This window comes from Dryas octopetala, chromosome 8 (assembly GCF_963921425.1).
Source record: "Dryas octopetala chromosome 8, drDryOcto1.1, whole genome shotgun sequence".
In the NCBI taxonomy this organism is placed as follows: domain Eukaryota; kingdom Viridiplantae; phylum Streptophyta; class Magnoliopsida; order Rosales; family Rosaceae; genus Dryas; species Dryas octopetala.
In genome coordinates, this window is record NC_141373.1 from 18,763,423 (window position 1) to 18,783,599 (window position 20,177).

The window sequence follows — 20,177 nt, forward strand, 5'->3', positions numbered from 1 at the left end:
GAAAGCACCACCAAGAATATTATTAACTTGAGACTTTTAGTTGTTTCCTCTTGTCTAGATCCTACAAGTTTTAGATCTTGTTTATTAAATGAGAAAAAAACCATCTTTCACCCATGATGTCATATATCATAGGTAGTTAGAGCCTCTTTCTACATTTTTGCTTTATGGTTAATATTTTAAACACAATCTTTTTGAACTCTAGTTGTTCCTTGGTCTTTGGTTCACTTGGGTTGCTTAAAGTTTGTATTTTTAAGTAAAAACAAGGTCTACCATATAAATCTTCAATTTTGGTGCTTAAATCATAAATATCTTTGGAAAAAGGCATCAAGTTGACTCTTGAATGCCTTCCCTATTTGAGAAATTACTAAAAACATCACTTGATGTGTTCATAGTGGTGTAGAACCCTAACCTTGGTTTTCATTCCATTGTTTAAGTTCCAATACCAAAAAGTTGACATTTTTCCTCTCTAGATATAATATTTAAATTTTTACCCTTTTATTTATTTTATTTTTTTGGCTTATATTTTAGCTGCAAAAATCAACCATCCACTTCTTAAGCTAGGTTAGATTTAAAGTAATTTAAGTTTCTAAATTAGTGTGTCTCTTTTGCAACACTCCTTGGGGTTCGACCTCATTAATTATATGACCCTTACTACAAGGCTCATATACTTGCGAGTAAAAAAATAAACAAATAAAATTTACAACATCAGCCACAATCTCTGCCACCACCACCACCACCACCACCTTCTCTTCCCTCTCATCTCTTCTATTTGTTCCTTTCTCTCACCTTATCTCTATGTCTTCTTTCTCGGTCCATCTCAGAGACTCAGACCACCATAACCATTCGCCACCCACCACAACCATAATCCACCACAACATCAAGACGCCACCACCAAGTTACCAACAGAGGAGGTAAGACATTCCTAAATCTAATTTAATAAACCATATCGATTAGATTTACAGTTTACCAGTTAGGGTTTTCAATTTTTGGGATTTTAGGGTTTTTGAAAATTGGGTTTATGGTTTGAAATCAATTCGATTCATGAATTCTAAATTGTAATTTCACAAATTTTGGTTTTCAAAATTAGGGTTTCCTGAATTTGTAAAAATTGGGGTTTTTAAATTTAGGGCTCTCTATCTCCTTTCGATCCCAATTACATACATAACTGATCATTAACATGAGCCTTTATTGAAGTGGCTAGGGTTTTTAAATAATAGAGAGATTAAGCCCATGTGAGCAGTAAAGTGGCACAGACTAGTTAGCCCATTGACCACTACTTAGCATTGGGAGGATATAAACATAGGATCAACCCTACTACAAAGGAATGACTATCAACATACTGTTGGCACAACTAATACTAGTATCAAAAGGGAAGACACGATTAAATTTCTCACACACAAAACATGATCATGCATTGTCTTTTCTCAGCAAATGACTTCACAGAGGATAAAAACATTCTCTTCCAAAAAGACCTTGATCTATGAGCTCTTCTCCAGACAATAAAGTTACAATAAAAGGCAAAATTTCATGGTCTCTGTAACATTCAGCAGAATTAACACAAGTTCTTAGACATGATTTCTTCTTCAAGGTCACACAAAACATATACCAACACACAAATCCTTGTGAAAAGCTGGGGGTTTTCACAGTGGTGGTGCTCACAAGCCAGATACAATCAAGACACATTGTAACTCCTTAGCAAGACCCAGCCACTTCTTGGACAGAGATTCGGAAGTGCACGCATCCCAACTTCTAAAAACCAACTCTTGGCCCATCTTTCAGCATCCAAATTGCTTCTCACAACTCTTTGTGGAAGCAGTTCCCTGTTGCGCACTTGCATAGCTCAAGTCACCTAATTTCCTGTATCAGATTTCTCTCCTCTCTCCCCCCCTCACCCGGGCGCGGGTGCCCCCGCCCCCCAATTTTATGTGGGCTCCACTCTTAATATGTATCTCCACCACAAAAGACAGAATCCTCTTTCAGAATATGCAAAGCCATGATTGTTCAATCATATGTGTCTCTGCACTGTAGTTGCAGTTAATCATCTATGGTATATAAAGGAAAAACATATTCAGCATCATATCTGAAACTTTAAATGCATTCACTTGAATATCCAAACGAAATGTGAAATGCATTAACTCAAACATCCAAGCTTTAGGACTCAAATGCCAGTGTCATAATATGAAAAAGAAAGAATAAAAAGTACATTCAAAATTCTTGATCTCCAATAATAATACAGCGCTTCAAGAAATTGGGTAGACATGGACATGCAAAATCAGAAATCTGTGTTTAATTGTATTACTATGAATTTTTTTCTTCATTTCACTGCCCAGTTACAACAATGAGCATCTCAAGTACTTAAAATTAGTGTGTGCCCAATCCTGAGCAATTGAAAGTGCAAATTTTGGGTACAATGTGGAGACCGCTCCATAAAGGAGCATAAATGAAACGTATAAAAGCTAATGTAATCTTTGTTACTTCAATAAAGATGTCCCTCACTAACTAAAGCCTATTCACCTCTTACTACGGTTTCCAGGTCCAGACCTTGGGCCAGGGAACCGGGAAAACTGCAGCCGCAAGTAATTAGAATCAGGATTGTGTTCATCCATTTTATAACCTGTGAATCCAACAATAACGTCAGCAACTCCAAGCATTTCAGAAGCCACTAGCATGGGAAGATATAATGAGAAATACATCTAGTTCTACAGGTTCTGGAGTGTGAGAGCTATCATAACTTACAATTATAATCTTACATCACAAAAATCCATCTATAACATTTTTTGTGAACAGCCTCAACTTTACACATATTATGTCTGGCACAATTTTAGAATAAATTTATTATGTACACGATTGAATAAGGTACCAATACCAATTAGCACATAAAAGTCATAACGAAAAAAGGAAAAAAAGAAAAAAGAAATGAGGATTAAATTTCTTTGACATGGATAACCACCAAGGTTGAAGACAAGCAAAAACAATCACCTTGCAAAGCACTCATAGCAGTTGCTGCACAGGCTGGGTTTACAAAATCCACAAAACAAAGGATAAGAGGATCCCCACCACGCTGCATTACGAATAAGAAAGGTCAAAGCAGGTAATACAATGAGAAAGCCAAGTCCAAACAAATATAACAAGCATTTAGAACAATCCACCATCCACATACAAGTTTGGACTCTTTGCTTACGAGCCTCACTTCTTTATATCCCACAAAAGGACGAAAGATATCTTATAGAGATGTAAGATGAACAAGTCAGGGAAGAAAATTCAAAAAGTTATGACTTAAACAATAAGATGGGAATAGGTAGCAATGTAACATGGAAACCTAAAAAAGGATACGAGCTACTTCCCTCCTCTTGCTGTCAGGAGGAAGTCCTTCAACATATAAAGTGTTGGAAGCATCTGGAGGTAAGAGAGTTGTTTCACGTCCAGGTCCAGGCCTAGCCATTGTATCCACTGGGAGATGATTAGCAAGACTAATGTTTCGACCATTTTTTATTGGATCAGAAGCAATGGCTCCAGGACGACCCATCACAGAATGATCAGCCATTCCACCACCAACAGCCCTCCCCAATCCAACTCTACCAAAAGTACTGGCTTCTCCAGGTGTATATGAAGACATTTGCTTCAATGGAAAATAGGATAAATGTTTTAGTAAAAAAAAAAAAAAACAGAGAGATGTGTCACAAAGGATAATAAGCATAATTCAAATGCTTAAGAAAGTCACTACACTCTGAAGATAGCGGTCATATGCTGATCCAATTGATTTTGTGTCCTTTACAGTCCTAGGATCACCAAGATCATCTTCTCGTGCTAAATAGCCATGCATCTCATGACCTGAAAACAGGTGTGAAGCTGGGAGGTCTGCTTGACAAAGTTGAAAATACAGAAAATTAGTCCTTAATTTAGTCGCAAGATTTACAACTAATGAACAACGAAAGAAGCATCTAAAATAGAAGATGGAAGAGATATAAATCAAGAACATATATTTTATAGATAGTTTTCATCTTGTAATACATCAATTCATATTATATTAATATCACTATAACTGCATCATAAAATATCTACGTACCATCTCATCATCATCATTAATTGAAGGATAGAAACACTTGAAAGAAAACATGATCTACTTGATGCCATTACAATCGGGAGTAAAAAAAAAAAAACATTCTTAAGTGCCTTCTAACTTAAATAGGAACTTCAAGCAAATCATGTACTTTATATTATCAAATACCTCTCAATAGAATAAGTTACATAAAGTATCAACACAAGGAACCAGTTTTTCTCACCTTGAAAATATTATAACAACATCCAGTGACTTGTAAAACTTCCACTAACAAGGATATCAATCAAAGATCATCTAGATACCAAATCTAATAAATAATAAAGAGTTAAGCTAATGGATTAAAAAAATAGGTGAATGAACTGGAATATGGTAACCCCCAGGGGTCAGTCCAGTGGTAAGGATGAGTTGGGGAAGTCTGCCCAGTTTGCAAGGTCCTCGGTTCGATCCCCCTGGGTGCGTACACTCCTGTTGGGGCCACCATCACCCAATTCTGCTATCAACAATCAATGGAGTTGGGGATTTGTCCTGGCCGTCCGGATTCCGGACGGTGGGTCTACACGTGCCCTCAGGATTAGTCGGGTCAAAGATCCGGATACCCGAGACATAAAAAAAAAAAAAAAAAAAAAAAAAAAAAAAAAAAAAAAAAAAAAAAAAAAACTGGGATATGGTTATCTAGGAAGTTACTAAAGGAGCTCAACAGAAAATAACAACAGAGGACTGCTAACAAAAAAATCTCATGGAAGATGCATTATTATATATGGAAGCATACAAGTATGACTGTAGATCATTGTTTTTGTAAGTGTAACAAAAGCTAACACCACGTTATATGCTTCAAGAAGATAACCAGGAGAAGTAAAAATATATACATATATATATATATATATATATAGATATAGATAGAAGAAAATACTTAAAAAGAAAAGAAAGAAAGGCACATAGCCAGAAAACCAGAATCTAGAGATCTGCCAGAATAATTGGCAATAAAGACAACCATAAACGTCTGACAATTGAACTGAAATCCTTTGGAAATGATAGATACTCCTCACGTAAAGTTTACCACTCTGAACACAATTTACAAGTATGACATTAAGAAAAAAAATCAAGAGCCACTAAAGTAAGAAGTAGCTCATAATCATCAGCAACATAGCCTTATTCATTATAACATATAATATCTTAATTATCATCTACGATCTTGTATTCCAAAGAGATAATGAGCATTAGATTCTATACATCAATTACAAAGAGCTGACATATGGAGATATCTAAATTATGTGCCATGACTGGCACAGTTGAGAAATAAAACCAAACAATATAGGACCCAGAGAAAGCACACATGGACATAGTAGAAAATGCAATCAACATCCTAAAAACGTACAATATAAAACCCTGACTGCCTACATCACTACAAAATTGTTTTAGGATGTGAGTAACTTAATATCCTAATTTGAATGTCGAAATCACGTAAGTCACGATCCACCCATGTTTTCAGTTTGCTCAAAGAATAATGATTTCTGAATTTTTAACCATTTTTCTTTGATGTATAAGGGCATCAAGGGCCCAAAAGCCATTCAAATGACTTAAACTTAGTTATGATTCAAGCTAAGAACCTATGCTAGTTTTCATGTAATTTGAAGAAGGATCTGTATCGCCAAAATCCAAAATGACTAGTGGGTAGATAATTAAATCTTCTTTGGATTGATAAGCAAGAATAGTGGATAGTGATTTGACCCACTCACTCCAGTGAACGATTTCTATAAGCTTACCAGATATTCTATGCAATGGCGAAGGCTTGGTTAAGTTATTACATTGGATTCGAACTAACCCTCAAGAAAAATGCAACTATAATTCACTTCAACCCCTTAAAAGTATATAATAGTAGACTCTATATTCTGTAACACCAAATATAAGAAAATGTAGCACAAGTTTGAATGTTATTACCTTAACAAAAAAACCACCGATTAACCCAGAAAATTGCCCACATTTATAATTCAAAATATCCAAATTAATGGATTTAATGACGAAATCACTAATGCAGACCAACCCAGAAAAGCACATAAATTTTAACATAGACAGTAAGAATTGATATAAATTCTAATTCTCAGACCAAAAAGAAAAATTCCAATTCAACAAGAGGGAGTACCGTAGTCCGAACGAGGTCGTTTAAGCACGCCATCAGAGGGGAAAAGTTGCAACTGCCGATTCCATAGGCCGTCAGCCATATTAGTTTTCTTGCAATATTTATTTTCAAATAGAGAGATTGTTGATAAAACCTTGCTGCCGATTACAGAAACCCTAAAGCATTTCAACTTCTTTTCCACAACTGTTTTTGTGTATTTAAATTATATATATATATATATATATATACAGACTCCATATACCTCAACTTATTTATGTTGAGGTATATTCTATTGGTGCTCACACGAGTCGTTTTGTGTCGATCTGAATCGTTTAATTTTTACATCACCATTGATAGATTATCCTTACAAAAAATTAGCCAAATCAGAAATCATTTGCCTATCTAACTTTGATCAAATAAATAGACGAACCAAATATTTTCGATGAAACCGTTCATTTGTTTGATCAAAGTTAGATAGGCAAATGGTTTCCGATTTGGCTAATTTTTTGCAAAGATGATCTATTAATGAAGATGATCCTTGCAAACGGTTCAGATCGACACAAACGACTCGTGTGGGCCCCAACAAGGTCATACCTCAACATAAATAAGTTAAAGTATACATCAATAGAAGGAGCCTAATATATTTGTAGTTTTGGTCTCAACTCTCAACAGAATGTCTGAAACCTCATCTGTGTTTTTTTTTTTTTGCTAGGAAAAAACCTCGTGTTGGTGGAAAATTTTCCGGTATTGCTTATCAGTCGTTGGACGACTTAACACATTTAACGGTTAAGTTAATTTCTTGAGAGTAAACAATAGTCAATAGCCTTACCGTTGCGACCAAATAATTAAATTTCGAATTTTGAAGAAATTTCGATGAAAATTTTAATGAAAATTTCGACGGAAATTTTGATGGAAATTTTGAAGATTTTTAAATTTCGACAAAATTAGATAGAAATGACGGAAATTACTATTAAAATATAAATTTTTTTAATAAAACTTTACCATATGTTTATTTAACATATTATATACTAAATTGATAAAAAAACATTGAAGAAATCAAATAATATTAGATTTCATATGATATAAGGTGAATATAATGTGCACTGGAGCAAATACTGTTAAATAAAATTAGTATCATAAATAAACAAAATTAGTATATTCTTTATACTGTATAATTTAATTATACACTAAAATCTAAACCTTAATACTCTATATATTTTATATATCCTGATACTTTTTATACTCTATAATCTATACATTAAATCATATATACACTATATTCTTTAGGATATTAGGTTTTAGGCTCTTTAGGAGCTTTTAATTTTTTTTTTTTTATATAAAAATGTATTAAAGTTTAAGGTTTAAAATAACTAAAAGAAATCTCAAACTTTTTTTTTTTCTTTCCAATTGCCCCAAGGCCCCAAACCCTCCCTCATTTATTTTTCTTCTTTTTTCTTTCTTTACTTTTTTTCCCCGTGCCTCTCTCTTCAGTCTATTTTTTTTTTTTATCTTTCCTTCCTTTCTTCTAGTGCCTCGCACCTAGCCAAGCTTTGTCTTCACTAAGTGTAATAACCCAAATTTTGGCTTATGGTAATTTTTTTACTTAAATTTTTCAAATTTGTTTTAAGGTTTGTTTAAAGGAATTAGAAATTTCTTTAAATTTATTTTAACTAACTTAAAACTTTGATTGTAGTTCTAGAGCTTAGTTGTGTGAAAATGAATTTTAGAAAATGAAAATTCAAGAATTTGGCGATTATTATTTTTTTCAGAATTAAATTATAAGAGTAGGATTTTTCATAATTTTTTGAAAGAAATTTGACTATTTTGAGGTTATAGGAAATTAGTACTCATCAATACAAGTCTGTAAAATTTTTCGGTGAATTATTTGGAGTCTCGAGCTATTTTTGATGAATTTTTTAAGTTGGAGAAAATATAAAATATGAAAATTTTGGTAAATTTCGCCGAAATTTTGAAAATTTCAAAAATTTCGGTGAAATCTTCCCGAAAAATTATTAAACATGTATTTCGATTTCGGAACCTTAAAAAAACGAAATTTAATACCTTAGTTGCAACTTGCAAGTAAAAGGAGGGGAAAAAAAAAACAAATGGGAAATTACACTAAAGTGACTAAACAATAGCCTTCCAGTTGCAAGATGTATTCAATTGAAAATAGATTTTAAAAGAATTATAGACTCTCGTAGATTTCATGGATTCTATGAATTCTTATTGATTTCCATACAATCTATCAAAATCTAAGGGAGAAAGACTGGAATTCTCATGGCATTTGTTATTTGAAAAAATTTCATCAAAATCCACCAAGAACCACCACTTAATGAAATCCTTTAAATTAATAAGTTTATCAGTTTATGAATACACCTAGATTTTTATGGAATATTGAAAATTTTGAAATAAATACACCTAAATTTCTATGAAATTTTTTAAATTTTGAATTGAATACACCTAAATTTATATGGACTTTTAAATTCTTTTAAAATCCATTAGAATCTTAATTGGATACACCTGAACTTTGTTGATGCTTCTCTTGTTTAGCCTAGGTACGAGAATTCTTACTTTTCTAACATTTTTTCCACTTGAAAAGATTAAAACACCCTTAATATAAATGCTCAGTGAAAGCCCAAACTTTGTCATTCTGTTCTCTCTAAGCCTAGCTCTCTTTTTCTCTCTATCTCTCCACGCCCAGCCCGTCCCTCTTTCTCTCTCAATCCCATGATTAGATTTGGTAATGCAACACTGGATCTGGAAACACCATCCCACCTCCAGCCACCTCCTTCCCCCGCCCTCTTCTCTCCCCTTTTCTCTCCACTACCGGGCCCCGCCGACACTAGATCGAGGTCGTCGATTCAAGAGCCACGGTGGGTCTTTTGCTGTGTCTGATAAGCTCTTTGATGAGCTTTCTTTGATGGTGTTGATCTTGAAGCGGAAATGGTGGGTCTTTTGTTATATTCATAGATCAGTGGTGGTGGGTCTGTTTGTTGCTAGTGCGTCTGCATCTATGTTCTTGCAGCTCTGCCACGTTTTTCTTTGTTTTATTTTTATTTTTGAGGTTTTACTTGTATTGAACTGCTTAATATATGAGTTTATGTAATTTACACTGATTGAAGTAATAGAAGTTAGATTTGTTAGTGAAACTTGATTAATAATATTAATTTTCTTGATTTTCACTTGAAAGTTAGATCAATTTCAATGAAAATGATAGGTTGTAGATTTGGGTTTTCATTTTTTTTTTGTTAGAGTAGATCTGGGTTTATTAATAATGTGAAAGAACCAAATATCATGTTGTTTTGACTCAGGTTTTCTTGATTAAGCTTTGTTGTTGCACCAAAAGATGCGTGAATTGAGTGTTTCCCATGATTGCTTTACGATTCTGATTATAAATATGGTGGGTTGTTGCCAGGGAGTGATGTTAGATATGCAGGACTGATTCATTGTGTTGCAATTCATATGGGTTTTGGATAATTGGATTGAATGTTTATCTTGGCAATACATGATTGATGAATAAAATTATCTGTTATGTCATCTATTTGCTATTGTTGGTATTTTTTAGTGATTCAAAACTGCAGTTTGGTTTACTTTTAGCAATCTTTTGATTATGGAAAAATGGAAACTGAGTCATCTCAAAGGCAATACAATCTTCTGCCTGATCTAAAGAGACAAGTTTGGTCATCATATGAGAATGTTAATTTGGTCATCACTTTTAACACTAGTTCGTGTTTATTGTCTAATCTGTGAGCTTTCCTATATAGAATTTGAGTCTATTATGCAAACCAAGTACTTATATACATATGGGAAATAAGAATGACTCAGGAGTTAAGGTTGTATGGAATGAGCATAATATACCTGTATTTTGTGACCTTTGTATCAAGGAGGTAGAGGCAGGACGCCGTCCTACTACTCACTTTGAAAAGGAAGGATGGGAAAGTTTGAGGATCAATTTTGCTAAAGATCGAGACAGGACAAGAATTATCTAAATCGCAATTGACAAATAAGTAGGATATACTTAAAGAACAATGGAAATATTGGAAAGAATTAAAAGGGAAGGAAACTAGTTTGGGGTGGAATCCTAAACTTAGTACTGTTGATGCTTCTAACGATTGGTGGCAGAGTAAAATTCAGGTGTGTAAATTTTTCATTTATTATCTTTTTGCTATATAATCATGAATTTGTCTTAAACTGACTTCAGTACATACCACTGCTTTCTTTGATTTGAGATTGATTACTATTACTTATAATGATGCATTTAGACTCAATAAAATGTTTAATTAGCTGATGATATTAACCAGAACTGATCGAAATTCCTGAAATATGATTAATATATCATATATAATTATATGCTTATTGGACATAGTAAAGGTCCGAGCCACCTTTCATCACCCTCTTGCTTTTCCATCATGTAGTGTCTTTGATCCTTGGTTTTATGTTTAGTGGAAAAAAATACTGAGCATTTGTAGATAGATAAAAAACATGGATTGGTTCCATTGCATTATATGCTGAACTCGAATGATCATCATGCCTTTAGTGCCCTCTCTTATTTTTGTTGCAACTTTTTGTATGGGAAATGGGTAACATTGGTATTTTAAGATTCTGTTTGCATTCTAGGTTTGTAAAGTGCACACCATTATCTTTTCTGCTTTTAAAACAGAAGTTATTTGCCTGACATATCGCTGCCTTGCAATCCACATCTTCCAAGGGAAAAAATCTTGGATAACCCTTCATTCACATTCAACCCTGATGCTAGTTGTATACAGTGGTTGTGTCAAGAAAAATACACTATCTGGGATATTAAACCCATCAACCCGACACTTCCCCCACCATTCATTTCCAATTAGATTTTGTTTCTTATATAGTACTAATTGATGATAATGCAGACTGATCAATCTCAATCATGAATTCACTTATTGTCTTTTTCTATATAATCATAAATTCATTGTCTTTTTTCTATATAATCATGAATTTATTGTCTTTTTGCTCTATAATCATGACTTTATCTCTTTGATATGTAGAAAAACAAGAAGTATGCACAATTTCGTAAAAATGGCATTAGTCCTAATATGGAGCAGAAGCGTGATAGGATGTTTATGAACACTGTGGCCACTGGCCAACATGCTTGGGCACCCTCATCTGGTGTACTTCCGTCTGAAAATCAAGAAGCATCGAATGGTGATGATATTGCACTCGAAGGTAGTGGTGACTCTGATGATACTTACACAATGGAAATCACACAAGTTACTGAAAGTTCTTCAGGGAAGGGAAAAAGAAAAGCAACTAAATTAAGAGAAGAAAGGCAAAGGAACTTTTACAAGAGGGGGAAAAGTAGGAGGTGCTGCGAAATTGTCACAACAAATTGATCGAATGGTTGATGCAATTGAAACTAGGAGTACTGCTACTTCAGTAATGCATGCAACCTCACAAGCTAGTAGTATTCCTGAAGTGATGAAGGTAGTCTCATCTTTACCTAGGGCAGAGGTCGAGAGCAGTTTGTGGCTCTATGCGACTGAGTTATTTATGAGTCAAGAGAGGAGAAAGATGTTCACTACTATTGAAGATCCAGACATCAAGCTTCAGTGGCTTAATTATATGATGAAAAAATATGCTAACTAGTTGCATGTCTATTATGAAACTTATTTATATTATGTTGTTTGAAACTTGATTGATTGCAGTTTTGTTTGATTTTTATTTGGATATTAGTATATGTTTGGAACTTGGATTTTTACAATTTGTTTGACTATTATTTGGATATTAGTATGGTTGGAACTTGATTACTATTATATGTTTAGTTTTTTTTTTTTTTTTGGTTCCTATTGTTCATGATGGAAATATGGATTGATGATAAATAATTCTTAAATTTGCAGGTTATTTTCTAATGAGGAGGAGTTTAACCAAGCTATATGTCTTTGTGTTCGCACTATTGAATATTATTATGAAAAATATATTCATAAAGTTCCTTGTATGGTTTCTTCCCAAAAAGGAAATATTTGGTTGAGGGAGCTATTAGATGGGAATGAACGTCGGTGTCATGATATGTTCAGAATAGATAAATATGTGTTTTCTAAATTGTGTACTGATTTGGAAACTCATTATGGGTTGAAAGGTTCAAGGAGAATGAGTGCTACTGAGATGTTGGGAATGTTTTTGCACACTCTAGGACATGGGGTAGGAAATAGGTTAATTCAAGAACGCTTTCAACATTCCGGTGAGACCATGAGTAGATATTTTAGTGTCTTACTTGATTGTGTATGTCTTATGGCAATAGATATCATCAAACCTTCGGAAGATGAGTTTAATGGTACCCTTAAAGAAATATTGAGAGATCCTAGATATATGCCTCATTTTAAGGTAATAATTTGATCTAGTAATTTATGATTTTTCTTGTTAATTAATTATTGTTAATTAAGTTACATGTATTGAGAAGTTTATCTTTGCATCATTTGTAGGATTGTATTGGTGCTATTGATGGTGTAAATGTACATGCCTCGATACCTCCTCAAGATCAAGTACCATACATTGGAAGGAAAGGGATACCGACTCAAAACATAATGGTTGCATGTAATTTTGACATGCAATTCATATTTGCATGTGCAGGTTAGGAAGGCAGTGCACATGATACAAGAGTATTCATGTCGGTTTTACAAAATGATGCTTTAAACTTTCCTAAACCTCCAAATGGTAATATTATAATTTCAATATTATAATGTTGAACTTTCAATTTTATAGTTTAAAATTACAGTATAATTAAACATATAATGTATTTGACAGGTAAATATTATCTTGTGGATGCTGGGTATCCACAAATGATTGGGTATTTGGGACCATATAAAGGTGAACGATATCATCTTCTAGATTTCCGCAAGAGTAGCCAACCAAGAGGTTCTAGAGAGATATTTAACCACGCGCACTCTTCCTTTAGGAGTGTCATTGAGCGTACTTTTGGAGTATGAAAAAAAAGGTGGAAGATTTTAAGGGACATGCCCAATTACTCGTTCACGAAGGAAGTTAAAATTGTCATTGCAATTATGGCACTTCATAACTACATATGAAGGCATGCCAACCATGATATTCATTTTAATGAAAGTGAGGATGACCCAAATGATATCGGAAGTGAGGAGGCAAATCATATTGAGAATTATTATATTACCCAAGGTTCGGAGCACAAGAGATGGAGCAACTGAGAAATAACATTGCTACAAGTTTAATTCGTGCATCCATTTAGACGTTTTAATATGTATTTCTTATTATTTCCAATATTTTTAGTTCTTATTTTAAATTGAAAAAGATGTCAAATGTTAGTTATAGTTTTTTGTTAGATAATATTATATAGTTATGTTTTCAAATATCAAACAAATGAGAGACATGTGTCACTGTAGACCTCATACATATTATTCATATCCTTGACGTATAAATGATGTATGGCTTACATGTATACATGGTGCATATGAAGGGGTTTGACCTTGAGATGGAATCAATTAATACAGAAATGGACCTTCCAATTAATAAAGCAAAATAGACCTTTGTGATATTTTAAAAAAATAATAGGAATACATCTTTATTGACTTGTTTTTTTGGGCAAAATGAAAGTTAATATTAATTTGTAAAAAACAAAAAATTGAAAAACAAGCAAAAAGCACTTTTTTTTTTTGCCAAACAAATGAGTAAAAAACATTTTCAACTATAACATGTCAATTTTAGTCATTATAAACATCTATATCACTTTTACATGAAAGTTTAGCAAACACTATTGCTTTACTTCACAGCTACTTTTACTTCACAGCGCTTTTGAAAACACAATTTATCAAATACTAAACTGCTTTGTTTCACAGCTAGTTATACTTCACAGTTGTTTTAATTCACAGCTAATTATTTTCACAGCATTACCAAACACACCCAAGCAATGCCTCCAAATCATCAACGTAATAGGGCGTGTCCCTGGCCTGCGCATAACTCACAGTCCTGCCTTGGAAAAGCATCCTCCCCATCTCCAAGTCCTGCACACAAAAGAAATCCGGGAAAAATGTGAAGTAGCAATTGTTATCTTTAGAAAACTTGTGAATAGAGACAAGGTTACTAGATGCTTCTGGACAATGAAGAACATTAGATAAAACAAATGGATGATCAGAGAGTAAAACAGAAGAATGATCCGCCAAGAACACCATTAACACTATCCGTACCTTGATACTCTCGGGAAATCGTCAAATTACCCATGTCCATAGTTATATGGGCATTTGCTCCTGTGTCAGTGAGCCATGGAGTAGGTGCAGCAGAGGATGGTACGTTGTGCAACAAAAGTAGTCAACTTAGAAGTAGGCACATGACCTTCGAAGGCCATGTTCATTTTGTTGTAGCAGTCAATGGCTGAGTGACCATTGCGACCACATATCTGACATTGAAGGCGACCACCTAGAGTAGAAAAAGAGAGCGGACCCGAGGTAGTAGATGAATTTGCACCAGGATAAGAACCAAGAACACCCATGGTTGAAGAAGGAGCAGACGTGTTTGCAAAAGATAGAGTAGAACCACGCCTGCAACCTCGAAAAGGACTGCGACCACCACCGCAATGCCCAAAAGGAAAGGTGCGAGTACGAAAACCACCTCTGTGATTACGGGCAGCAGTCATAGCAGAAACACCAAGATCAGTTTGGGGAACATGAACAGCATGAAGACGACGTTTGGCACTAAGAAGCAACGCCTCCAAATCATCATAAGTAATCGGCATGTCCCTGGCCTGCGCAGAACTCATAGTATTTTCATAGAGAGTGCCAACATTATGCATGATAACAGAGACCAGATCAGGGTCAGAAACCGGAGCACCAGAGATAGACAAGGTATCGGCTATGGCATTTATACGATCAAGATAATCAGAAATGGATAAGTTACTACGAGTAGTGCGTAAGAGTTCACCTCGTAGTTCTAGAATTCTATTTTGACTGGGAGAAGCAAACCGTTTAGCAAGAGATTTCCACACATCTCTGGCCGAGTTGAAGTGAGTAATAGTGCCAAGAAGAGGCTCACTCAATGATCCATTAATCCAGGATAGCACAAGTTGATCCCTTTAAATCCACTCCTCGAAAGCTGGATTCACGGCATTAGAATCCTTGCCAGTATTGGGGTCCACTAGGAAGGCTCTGAGGCAGGGATTAGAACCATCGATGAAGGACATCAGATTTCAGCTCTTAATAAGAGGAACGATTTGATCCAGGCAGGACGGATAATTCTTACGATCAAGTTTGACATTGACTGTCATAGGAGTTGATAAGGACAGTGGAGCAAGCTGGGTGGTACTGCTTGATGAGCCACCACCAGAAGGAGCGACAACATCAGTGGAAGCAGAAGTAGTCATGATGCGACTCGGAAAGAAATGAGAAGAAAACGAAAAAGGAAGAGAAACTAAGAGCCGGTTTGGTATTCTACTCAAATTTTTTAAAAAAAAATTAAGATTTTTTTTTTTTTTTAAATCTGAGTTTTCAAAATCAATTTTTAAAATTTGAAAACAATTTTTAAATTTTAAAAACAATGACAACTAAGAAAGAAGAAAGTATAAAAAAACTAAATTGAGAAAAACGATGTTTTATCATTTTTTTAAAAGCGGCATGTTTTTGAATTTTTTTCTAAAAACTGTTTTTGAAAATGGTCTACCAAACACATTTTCTTAACTAAAACTTGTTTTTTCGTTTTTGAAAAAAAAAAAAAAAGTTTTTGAATAGAATACCAAACAGGCCCTAAGAACTTGAGTTATCGTTGGACTCAAAGCTCTTATACCATAAAAACTCTTAGAATGTGAACCACACTTGGTGGGATATAATGTATTGAAATATATAGTGATACAATCTTAGATTCCAAGATACACATGGACTTGTTACATGATTATCAAAGTATACAATAGATAAATACATAGTCAACTAGAGATAAGTAGAAATAGAGGAGTTAGAGTTGAGATCGTCTATGAGTATCATATGCATGTACTAAACTACCATCAATGTCTTTCTAATATATTCATCTTAAAACATGCTTGTTGACATGCCTTTTTGGTCTCAAATTCTATAAAAATTAACATAGCATAAACTTTCTCCAGTTTGATAATCACGCTTTATATTAGCTTATCGAACAATTCCGAAACGTGGAAAAAAAAAATGTTGTCAAAACCTTATCTAGCTTTAGTTTCTTTATACATTTTACAAATAAAAAAAAGACTTAATTATCGATTTACCATTCAAAACTGTAACTCATTCCCATATTGCCACCTGAAAATTTTTTTGTACCAAATTACCACCTGTAACTTACATCTGTGTCCCATTTTACTTTATTCTGTCAAAAATTCCGTTAAAAATGCTGACTTGGCCGTTAATGCTGACGTGGTGCACCATCTGTCACATCTTTGCTTTTATTTTTCAGATTTTTTTATTTTTTTTATTTTTATAAACTTTGAAAATTAATTAAAAATAGCTTCGAACTCAAAGCAATACACAGAAAATTTCTACAAACTCGTCTTGACTAGTACTAATTTACTATGGGGTCAAAATACCAATTTTCCCTCTAAAAGTTTCCAAAAAATTTGGGAAGTCCAAATTTATTTCTAGAAAATTAAAATAAATTTCCCTCTATTAAATAAATTCTAGAATTTTCAAAAATACTTTGGAAATTACCAAAAGCCTGTTTTAGAGAATTATTTTGAGACTTTATAAAAATTTTAGAATTTTTCTAGAATTTATTTTATAGAGGGCAATTTGTTTTCCTCTAAGACCGAGAGGTCTTTTGGGTAGCAAATGTTCACGAGAAAAGTATTGTTAGTTTTTAGAAGACTAATGGTGTAGACCTCATATTTTTTGAAGTTCAGCATATTATTCTATGAATTTCCAAAGAATCTAGAGTATTTTAATTTTCTAGAAATAAATTTGGACTTCCCAAATTATCTTGAAATTTTTAGAGAAAAATTGGTATTTTGACCCCATAGTAAATTAGTACTAGTCAAGACACTACTGTATGAATTTTCCGTATATTTTTCTGAGTTCAGAGTTATTTTTAATTAATTTTCAAAGTTTATAAAAATAGGAAAATAAGAAAATACAAGAAAAAATGTGACATGTGGCGCACATCCAGCCTGCCACGTCAGCAATAACGGCCAAGTCAGCATTTTTAACGGAATTGTTGATGGAACAAGGTAAAATGGGACACGGATGTAAGTTATAGATGGTAATCAGGGACAAAAAAACTTTCAAGTGGCAATATGAGAATGAGTTACAGTTTTGAGTGGTAAATCAATAATTAAGCTTAAAAAAAATATTGTCAAGATACTTTATCTCAACTTAAAAGAAAATCCTCAATCTCATCTACCTTGATCAACCTCAAACTTTATCTTTAATTTCTGCTTTGCAATGTGCATAAATTTCTTGAACAACTCGATCAACCTCTTCAACACTTTTCTTAGGTTTCCAATTATCTTTTGTGTGCACATTCTAATCAAACTCATTCTTTGGTTTTGATCCTACTAGGGAGGCTCTTGAAATTAACTCCTCTAGTCGTGAGTGATTATCAAAAGGATCATTCAGTATGTGGGTATGTTTGATTTCAATATCTTCATACAGCTTGTTTTTCTCATTCACATAAGCGTTATTGATATTTTTGAATGCATCAAAACATAGTCTATATCATCACACAACGTAATGTAGAATTGAAACATTAATAATATTCTTCTCGTCACCAGTCAAGGCAACGTAATGTAGTCTACTTTGTACTCTTAATATGAAGTTCATATTTATTTTACTAGAATGAGAAGGGCTTGCTTCTGACTCTAGAGTACTACGAGATGCAATAATTAGTAACCCAACAGGTAATGTTAAATTGTAGTTTTAATTTATTGTAGTAATACTAACCTTCGATATCTTACTAACAAGGTGCCTGAGATTGTTGTAAATTTTAGGATATTACTACAATGTGGATGGTGGGTACACAAATGGTGAAAGAGATTTTGCCCCATATAGGGAAACACAATATCATTTGTCAAAATGGTGAAAGATTTTTCGACTACAGTACCTAAGATGCGTTAGGGCAGCAATACATCTGTCAGGCCTAACGGTCACACGTGCTCCAACGTCACTCAAAATTTGTTCATATGTTTTTCTTAAATGACCCCAAATGTGAGGAGCACACATGTTCAAAGTGGTATTCCAAGTAGTAGATGTAATGCCTTATCTTATAATATATAATGTTTTGGGTCTCTCTACTTATTGCTAATTAATTTTAGATTTGATGCTCTCTTATCTCATTTTAAGAGGAAGTAGAAGCTTAGAATGTTTAGATGTTTCTATTCTTTTGGATTCAGTGATAAGGACATAGTTCATCATTATGCAAGGTGATCAATATACAAATTCAAATATAATTTATAGCAATGGTCTTCGAACTTTATGTCGAGTATCACTTTAGTCCATGATTGAACTTGTTTTTTGAATTTTATAGTCCACAAACTTTCACATTTGTATCACTTTAGTCCATTTTGTCAATTTCATCTATGTTTTTTTTATAAAATTTTAGTCACGTATATCACGTTGGGGAAAAAAAGAGGAGGTGAGTTATCATTTTTACCTTTCAAAAAGGGCTAACATGCTTGACATGTGACTAAAATTAATGAAAAAAGTGGATGAAATTGACTAATTGACGAATTTTATAAGTTTGTGGACCAAAGTAATACGAAGGATAAAGTTCAAGGACCATTGTTGTCATTTGGTCTTGTAGTTATTAACTTATTAGTCTTTTATTTTAACTAGTTCCCTCTACTTTGTCTCTGGACCAGCTAGCATTTTCACATATTCGATCTTGTGACAAAGTTTTCTGCATTTGGTGCCTCACCGAAGTTGAAGAAATGGTATAGGAAAGTATGAGAAATTTAATTCAAAAAATTTGTTTGATCCATAAGTCATTGCTTAAGACCAAATTTGAGCAATCAGATATGTAGTTTAGTCTAGAAATATTTTCATGTCATGAATTGCATGCACATAATTACTTGCCATATAATATATATGCATGATAAAGTCTGCAATTTACTCATCACTCACTTTGATCCATATCAGTTTGTAACATAGTACATGAAGAGAGCATTTTAAAGCACTCAATTAAGCAGAAAACGATGAAAAATTTGTATCAAGTAGTTTATTAGTCAGTTAACCACTGAATTGATCTCAGTAATTCTGGATTTTGGCCAATCCAAAATCAGCAAGTTGTGCACATTTGTGCTCATTTCATTACTATATTTTGAGGTTAATTTGATGTCAAAGTGGATGATCTGTGTCTTACACTCTTCATGTAAATAGAGTAAAGCCTTGAGCTACATTGACAACTATACGAATTCATTCCACCCAATTTGGCCTATATCAGAAATGAAAAGGAAATCTGCTAGTTATTTAGTCACTGGTCATGTATTCATAAACCAAATGCCTATTTGTTATTGGATATGTTTCTTGATGGCCACTACTCGATCTCCCAACATTTGATATCTAAGACCCTTTTAAAAACTGCCCCCAAAAGGCAAAAGCTCATTTTCCCGCTTGATCAGTGAAACCTTTGGTTGCCTTTTCAAGCTCAGAATGTGTATATGATGGCAGAGTGACATATTTAACCAGCCCATCATTTTTGTGGCCAAAAAAAAAAAAAACAACCCATCATTTTCTGAGTTCGAAATAATTTTGTACCCCCAAACACAATATCAATAAACAAATAAAAAACATAAGCAATGGATAATAAGTGCAGCAAAAGTTAAAATTGCAATGCTGCTAATAAAGATGTCTGTTGGAAGTTTGAAAAAGAAATAGAAAAATTTCAGAGAGCCTTTATTTTTCCAAATAATTTAATCCTGAAGGTCTGCGCGCAAGAGATGGTGTATCTTGCATTTTCAAGCTCAAGGCCTCAATCAGTGCAAGTGAGAAAGATTTCCATTCCACAAAGTCAATGTTTTTGAACTTAAAGTCTCCAAAAAGAGTGGTAACTAGAAATTGGTTC

At 33.6% G+C, this 20,177-nt stretch overlaps 1 protein-coding gene and 2 pseudogenes across 1 annotated transcript; 2 read left to right on the plus strand and 1 right to left on the minus strand.

Annotated features, from left to right (window-relative positions):
• Positions 1 to 2,265: 2,265 nt before the first annotated feature.
• On the minus strand, positions 2,266 to 6,372 carry LOC147277781 (RNA-binding protein 1-like). Its single transcript, XM_086253009.1, has 6 exons — positions 6,201 to 6,372; positions 3,725 to 3,858; positions 3,334 to 3,619; positions 3,161 to 3,222; positions 2,980 to 3,061; positions 2,266 to 2,614 (listed from the first exon to the last, which is right to left on the minus strand). The coding sequence occupies exons 1-6, from the start codon at positions 6,277 to 6,279 to the stop codon at positions 2,511 to 2,513; spliced, it is 747 nt and encodes a 248-aa protein (XP_086109135.1). The 5' UTR covers positions 6,280 to 6,372; the 3' UTR covers positions 2,266 to 2,510.
• A 3,607-nt stretch (positions 6,373 to 9,979) lies between these two features.
• On the plus strand, positions 9,980 to 11,795 carry LOC147277782 (uncharacterized; annotated as a pseudogene).
• Positions 11,796 to 12,143: 348 nt separating this feature from the next.
• LOC147277783 (uncharacterized) lies at positions 12,144 to 13,132 on the plus strand (annotated as a pseudogene).
• Positions 13,133 to 20,177: the final 7,045 nt, after the last annotated feature.